Source organism: Nanorana parkeri, unplaced genomic scaffold (assembly GCF_000935625.1).
Source record: "Nanorana parkeri isolate BGI_ZX_2015 unplaced genomic scaffold, ASM93562v1 scaffold1667, whole genome shotgun sequence".
NCBI lineage: Eukaryota > Metazoa > Chordata > Amphibia > Anura > Dicroglossidae > Nanorana > Nanorana parkeri.
The window spans coordinates 199467-207786 of record NW_017307935.1 but is presented as its reverse complement, the minus strand read 5'-3'; the positions used below and the strand labels follow the sequence as shown (position 1 = coordinate 207786).

The 8320-nt window shown below is 41.4% G+C and overlaps 1 protein-coding gene across 1 annotated transcript in view; it reads right to left on the bottom strand.

Moving 5' to 3' along the window:
• LOC108799241 (adseverin-like) overlaps positions 1–8320 on the bottom strand; it is a 47074-nt gene that overhangs the window by 25563 nt on the left and 13191 nt on the right. Inside the window, exons 5-9 of the mRNA XM_018571076.1 lie at positions 5794–5886; positions 5061–5187; positions 2772–2860; positions 2436–2651; positions 85–206 (exon numbers count right to left, since the gene is read on the bottom strand). Coding sequence (XP_018426578.1) covers positions 85–206; positions 2436–2651; positions 2772–2860; positions 5061–5187; positions 5794–5886 — 647 coding nt within the window. The remainder of the gene's footprint in view (positions 1–84; positions 207–2435; positions 2652–2771; positions 2861–5060; positions 5188–5793; positions 5887–8320) is intronic.

The following is an 8320-nucleotide window of genomic DNA, read 5'->3' as shown; positions in this document are numbered from 1 at the left end:
TTGTGCTCTTGCTGTGTTCCATCGCCCTGAGATATCTCATTTTGGAAGATAAACTCATTGGAGATGATTTCTCTTTTATCTTACCATGTATATATGACAGTTCCTTTAGCTCCAGAGTATAAAATGATGTAGCAGTCCCCACCGTAGAACTGTCCATAGGCCTCGGGTTGTATCGGGACTCTTCCAGTGTTTTCAACGCGCCAAATCTACCAACGTAATGAAGAATATCTTACAAAAAAAAATGTCATGAAGTTCATATGCCCAATTAGACAAATATGATTCACTTCCCCTGGTCTGTATTCTAAGGCTGTTGTTAGAAGTAGAACTGTTGCAGGTCTGTTTACAGATGCAGAAATGATGCCTGGCAGTGGGGAAAGCTTATAGAATTGTGGGGTGCATCACAAGAGGGAGCAGGAGGAAGGAGGTCCTGATTCCTCTATATAGATCTGTATAATCACTACAGGGAGCAGGAGGAAGGAGGTCCTGATTCCTCTATATAGAACTTTAGTTATCAATAGAGGGATTACCAGCAGAAGGAAGGAGGTCCTGATTCTTCTATATACTGTAGATCTTTATTATCACTAGAGGGATCCCAAGCAGGAGGAAGGAAGTCCTGATTCTCCTATATAGATCTTTAGTTATCACTAGAGGGGTCTCCAGCAGGAGGAAGGAGGTCCTGATTCCTCTATATAGATCTTTAGTTATCACTAGAGGGGTCCCAAGCAGGAGGAAGGAGGTCCTGATTCCTCTATATAGATCTTTAGTTATCACTAGAGGGGTCCCAAGCAGGAGGAAGGAAGTCCTGATTCCTCTATATAGATCTTTATTATCACTAGAGGATCCCCAGCAGGATGAAGGAGGTCCTGATTCGTCTATATAGATCTTTATTATCACGAGAGGATCCCAACAGGATGAAGGAGGTCCTGATTCGTCTATATAGATTTGTAGTGCCAAGGTTGCCTACCCCTGAAACAGACCAAAGAGATTGTCTTTGAATTTAAAGGTGATTTTAAATTATTAGCCACTGGGGTTTTTTTTTGTTACTTTGTTACTCCTTTCTTTTTTTTCTTCTTCTTTTTCTCTTTTTTTCATTTGTAAGTTTTTGTATCTTCCGGAGTGCTTTATAATGATTATATATATATTTACACACACACACACACACACACACACACACACACGCGTATATATATATATATACACACACACACACACACACACACACACACACACGCGTATATATATATATATACACACACACACACACACACACACACACACACACGCGTATATATATATATATACACACACACACACACACACACACACACACACACGCGTATATATATATATATACACACACACACACACACACACACACACACACACGCGTATATATATATATATACACACACACACACACACACACACACACACACACGCGTATATATATATATATACACACACACACACACACACACACACACACACACGCGTATATATATATATATACACACACACACACACACACACACACACACACACGCGTATATATATATATATACACACACACACACACACACACACACACACACACGCGTATATATATATATATACACACACACACACACACACACACACACACACACGCGTATATATATATATATACACACACACACACACACACACACACACACACACGCGTATATATATATATATACACACACACACACACACACACACACACACACACGCGTATATATATATATATACACACACACACACACACACACACACACACACACGCGTATATATATATATATACACACACACACACACACACACACACACACACACGCGTATATATATATATATACACACACACACACACACACACACACACACACACGCGTATATATATATATATACACACACACACACACACACACACACACACACACACACGCGTATATCTTAAATATTAGAGTTGTAAATGGAAGAAAGCATAGAAATCTTCCAATGGAGACATTTGTTCCTACTGCCTAAGAAAGCATTCCCATTGGAGAGATCTCCTATCACTTCCTGCTGTTTCATGAGACAGGAAGTGAAGGGAAACTTTCTGCAACAGGACAAAAAAAAAATAATGAAACATGAAACATAAAGGTGACAGAAATAGGCCAAGCCATCCATGGAGTTTGGCCCTTTTTTGATTCTTTTTGCTTTTTGTAACATTTTGTCATAGTATAGATGTATGTTTGTCCCAAGCATGTTTAAATTCAAATCCTATTGAACGATTCCCTACCTCTGTCTGTTCCAAACATCAACTACTCTTTCGCTAACATAATACCTTCTAAGGTTACTTTGGAAGTTTCCTCCTGCTATCCAAAACTTAAAAATGGAAAACTAAATGACATTTTTTCCTGTAATGACAAGATTACCTCGACCTTCCCGGACCCATCGTCCATCATGTTGTACTGCGCGGACATTTTCGGTGATTGGTGCAGAGTTGTGGCGTCAAACGGAGTTTGTTTTATTTTTGCGACCCTTCCGCTGGTCACCACCTTCCCGAAGCCCTGACTTTGTTCCTTGTCCTTCCAGTCCTTGAAGAATTGTTTAAACATCGGCGTCTCCCCTCCGTCAGGCAGAACGATGATCTGAATTAATTTATAAAACCAAAAATAATGAAAATTAAAGTCCTATTCAGGTCATATGGTCCTGGCATGGCCAACATCTTTCCAATGTCTGGGGTCAGCCTCATGGATTGGTGCTGTTACCTGTGTATTGGTGGAATAATTCATCTGCTTGATAAAATTTTCAGCTGTCTTCAGTGCCGTCTTCTTCTCCTCATTGTTGGACTGTTTCCCTGAAACATTCAAACTGTATTTAACACAACAATAATGTTTCCAAAAAAATCCAAAGCTTGGATCCTGCAATAGAAACAGTACTCCCCTCTCAATGGGGGCGGTGAGTCTGAACTCTGCTGTCTTCAATACAGCCTCCAAGAAAGCTTTCAGCATTCAGTACTTCCAGGAGGGCTGAATGCTTGCTTCGCACACCATGCACTGTGGATCCTTACACTTCAGTAGTAACTTAGAATTGGGCAGGAGGAACCACTGAGTGAAGTGGGGGACACAGGCATTTGATCTCCAACAATGCTAAATGCCAAAGCCTTTTCTGGAGGCTGTACTGGTTGATGACAGCAGCATGCAGACTTGACGCCCACCAGATAGGTAAGTATATACAGTGATGTCCTGTTGAGAGTTTTAAAATGATCCTGCATGAAGCAGTTTTGCTGCGTTGCTCTGCAGTTCCCCAATAATTAAGGTGAATAGAGACCTTCAATATTGTATCGCAATGCAACTGAAACTGCATGGCCACATATGTCATATCACACGCGATATTGCCGGTGTTCTCAGTCACATCTGATGTGGAATGTCCATGAACGTTGACCAAGGAAGCCAGCTAGTGTACAAATTGCTAACCTCAGAAAGAGTGGTATTAAGGTGGGATTAAAAAAAGTATAAGAAAAAAAACTTGCTTAGAGGTTTTCTACTTTAATAGAATGAAAAATTTCCCAAATTGCCACTACTACACCAAGCTATGGATCAGGAGTGGTGTCCCACATGGAATAAGCTTTTTTAAGGGGCCATAAAGTGATATTTTAGCTATGGTTGGAGCCTGGTGAGCTGAGGCACCCCCATGACATCTCTCAGATACTCCTTGCCATAATCCCCAATTCTGCTCCTGTCCACCTGGGAGTTTTGGATGTCCCTGCCCACCTTTGTGTGTTGAAGATAACGATATAAGGAACCTTCAGGTAGTTTAAATCTACCAAACTATATCTTTTTGGTGGACAGACCATTTAAAAGAACAGTAAAACTGCTTGGAGTCTACCATCACTTAAGCTCATCCACCCTTTTTGTCCACCTTGAGAAACCTCTTTGCTTTCCAATGGTCCTCCAAATTCGAACTGCCATTGTATCATTGAGTGTGCTTCCTCACATCCCACTTGTTTCAACCTTTGCCATCATTGGTTGCCAGGCAGTGAAATCATCAATGGCACTGCCACAAACATCGAGACAAGTTCAGATCACCCGCACCCCAGTTTCTTTATGTTTATACCTTGAAAAAAGGGGACCCATTGAGGCCCTGAATCATTGGTGATATTTATATTACCTTTGTTTGAGTGCTGGTGGTCTGAAGTTTTCTTGATGGATCATGACCGAATCACTTCTTACACAGGAAGCCAAGGAAATGACCAATGGGCAGCACTGGGGGCCTTAGTGCTGCTCAGTTTAAATAGTTATTTGGAAGTGTGAAAAGAAAGTGTTGGACCCGGGCGGTTATTCTGTTGGTGTCTCTCATCAAACAGCAGTAAAGTAATGTTGAATATGGGTGACTTGGCTAACAGCTAGGCAGCTTCCACAGCCCTAAATAACCCCACAGTATCCATGGCTTGACAGTGAACACAGATGTAGGAATTAAAGTGCCAGAACATTTAAAATAAGGATCAGGGGGACATTCAAGTAGAGTAGCTAACACTTTTCGGGGGTCCAGAACACACCCCCTTCATTAAAGTGACTCTAAACTCAGGAGTTAAATCTTAAAAATACATTCAAGTCCCTGAACTACTAACAACAAAATTATCACCATCTTTTTATTCTACCGGGCCTGCGCTTTCAGAAAATATATGGTTTGGGGGGTCTTTTACAAACGCTAGCAACGCAGCAGTTGAAAATCAAATCAATAGGAAAAAATTGCAGAAAATTCAAAAATGGCTTGGCCAGCTGATTTGAAAAATTTTCCGGAGGGCTTGGCAGCGAAAGGGTTAATCATTTGTATTGAGATTGTAGTTCATCACAGAAGCGAGTCTGGAGAGGTGGGAGTACTTCAGGCTTGTCAACAGTTGGTTTGGCTGCCAAATGCATTGGCTACTCTACGTTAATGTCCTGCTGACCCCAATGGAATAACATTGTATTTGGAACGTTTTAATGGGTGTGGTTTCTGGACACAAATATCATCCCCGTTTTGGTCATTTATGTAATAATAAATAAAATAGTGACCTTTCCAGACAAAGACCATGTCTCCACCATCTAGAATGAAGCATTCCTCTGTCAGAAGCATGGACATGGAGAAGGGGCTCTCTTGTGAGACCTCTGTTATCTTCATGGATCCACTTGCATCGGAAACCTGAGGAAATTGGGACCAAATGAAGGTTGAGGGCTTTGATTGACAACGTGATCATGGTATAGATTCAAACTACCTTCCTACCCCCTCGGCAGCCTCTCTTCCCATCCCTAGTGTAGTATAGCATGTCTGGTAGTCACATAGTACATCACATCAGTCCTATAGAAAAGACAACTGAGGAGAAATAAAGAGCTGAGGGATTTGGTTCTAAAAAAGGGACTACACATCTTTGTGTTTGTGGTGGTGGAGGTGGAGGTTGTGGTGGAAGTGGAGGTTTTAGTGGAGGTTGTAGTGGTGGTGGAAGTGGAGGTGGTGGTGGTGGAGGAGGTGGTGGTGGAGATGGAGGGTGTGGTGGAGGTGGTGATGGTGGTGGAGGTTTTAGTGGAGGTGGTAGTGGTGGTGGAAGTGGAGGTGGTGGTGGTGGTGGAGATGGAGGGTGTGGTGGAGGTGGTGGAGGTGGTGGTGGAGGTGGTGGTGGAGGTTTTAGTGGAGGTGGTAGTGGTGGTGGTAGTGGTGGTGGAGGTGGTGGTGGAGGTGGAGGTGGAGGTGGTGGTGGTGCTGGGGGGGTTAGATGGTGATGGGACCCTGCAAATCCCCCTCTCATCTCACCATATGCAGTTTGGCCTTCTTCCTGTTGCTGGCATCTGCCACATGATCTGTGTCGTCATCCCCTTGACGCAGCTTGGGTTTTGCACCTAAAATCTTCAGCATACATAAAACAAATGACATTGTAAATAAATTAAACTGGAAAATGACAGACCTGCTGACTTTCAGAGGTGGAGCCTCTGAAAGAGCGAAAATATTTAGCACCACAAAATTCTGGCATAAGAGACTTCTTTAAAGTGTTGGCAATAGCCATCGTTTTGGATAAAGTAGGGAAGGGCCAAAACCTCTGCCAGGTCTGTGTACCATTGGGGAACTTTCCCTTCACTTCCTGTCCCAGCGATGTAACAGGAAGTGGGAAGAAATCTCCCTAAGTGAAGAGAATTCCCATCTTGGACAGCTGTCACCAGAACAGATGACCCTATTGGAAGAGTAGTGATCACCAGTACAAACAGATCACTACTCCAATGGCGACAATATAAATTCAACAGGGGGGTCTAAGCTTTCCACACTCTATCCAAAACTAAAAAACTTATAGAAAATGTATATTTGTATAATTTCTAAACTCAGAACCAAAAACATAAATAATGCTTTCAAATTAGGCCGCACAGCATTACAACTATACAAGTAAATGCAAAATACTGATTGATAAATACAACCCTAACCCATAAAACACGTAACAATCTCCCACATACACATGACGCCGTGTAGAATACATTTATGTACACAGAATTTATATGTATGCAGAGATTAAGGCCTTGTTCACACCACATGCAGAGCATATCCGGTCAGGTTTCTGCACAAGCAGTGCAGTGGGTTGTGCCGCGTTTTTGATGCGTTTTTGCCGCGTTTTTATGCCTTCCTGGGCCGTTTTTGGTTAAAAAATATATTTTTTTAAAGTTTAACATGGGCTTTCAGGCACTTGCATGCGTTTTTTATGCGTTTTTGCGTTTTGCATGCGTTTTAAATGCATTCCAGAGCAGATCCAGAGCAGGTAAAATAGGGCTTGCCGCAGTTTTTTCACCTGCTCTGGATCTGCTCTGGATCTGCAGGCTGCGATGTGAACTGGAGCTCAAAATACCATAGGAATACATTGGACGCAGTTTTGATCCGGTCTGCACCTGCTCTGCTCTGGATCTGCTCCGCGCTTGGTGTGAACAAGCCCTAATCTCTCCCGCGGACCCGGGAATCTCTCCTGTGACTCTGGGTTTCCCCATCTGAGGTAGACCCGGATCTATCAAATGACACCGCATATAAAGTGCAAACATAGACTGTATAATACATAAACAATACCTAGTCAACACCCACGTGACTATAATAAATATAATCTCAGATGCATCCATTATAAATAACATAATAATATAGAAAAAGTGATGGGAATGTGTAAATAAAACATGTAAATTGATTGATTGATGTTATACTTTTTTTTGCATTTTAACATTAAGGTTGCGCAATGACAAATGTAAACACTAGATGGCCTCAGAGCAGCACATTGTCTATTATTTATACTGTATTCTTTTATTGTAGTTGTGCTCCTTGACCACTAGAGGACCTCAGAGGAGCACATTTTGTATTACAGTAAACGCCCCATTATCCACGGGGATTGGTAGATTCCGGATAAATGTTTCTGGTTGCTTGAGAGTTACTGTTAAAAATAAGTCTAACTAATGCCATACCCCATAATATACCATACCATAAACTCTGTATTGATTTCATATTAATATTGAAATGCAGTAATCAAAAGCAAATTAAGACAAATAGACACACTTAAAACAAATTAAGACAAATAGACACACGATTGTTTCCAGGACAATACGTGCCGCAGATCAGCAGAGCAGTGAGTAGTACACAGGGGATTTTTATTTTGTGGTTAGATGAGAGTTCTCGTTAGTTAAATACCAGATAACTGAGAGTTTACTGTATTTATACTGTACTCTTTTATTGTAGTTGTGCTCTTTGACCACCAGAGGGCACCAGAACCGCACATTTTCTATTATTTATACTGTACTCTTGTATGTCTGTGAGGGGTCTCATTCATCCAGGTCATGGTATAGCTGTAAAAAATAAGTCAAGGCAACTGGATGTGCTGTATTTTTCCTGAAGACTTTTTACTGGCCATCCGATCAGCTAAGACAGTCAAATATGCACCCTAGACAGTGTTTAAAAGAGGTGTGTATTAACCAGTTGACATCCGCGGTGTTAAACCCCCTTCCCATCCAGGCCATTTTTCAGTATTCAGCGCTGCGGTACTTTAACTGACATTTATTCCGTCATGCAGCGCTGTACTGAAATGAATTTTATACCCTTTTTTGGGGACAGATAGAGCTTTCTTTTGGTGGTATTTATTCACCACTGGGGGTTTTATTTTTTTACTATATTAAGGAAAAATTACCGAAATTAAAAAAAAAAAAACAGTTTCCCCTATATTAAATGATAAAACATTTATTATTACCCAATTTTTTGGTAAAATATAAAAGATGGGGTCACGTCGGGTAAAAAGACACTAAACATGTCAAGCCTTAAAATTGCGTGC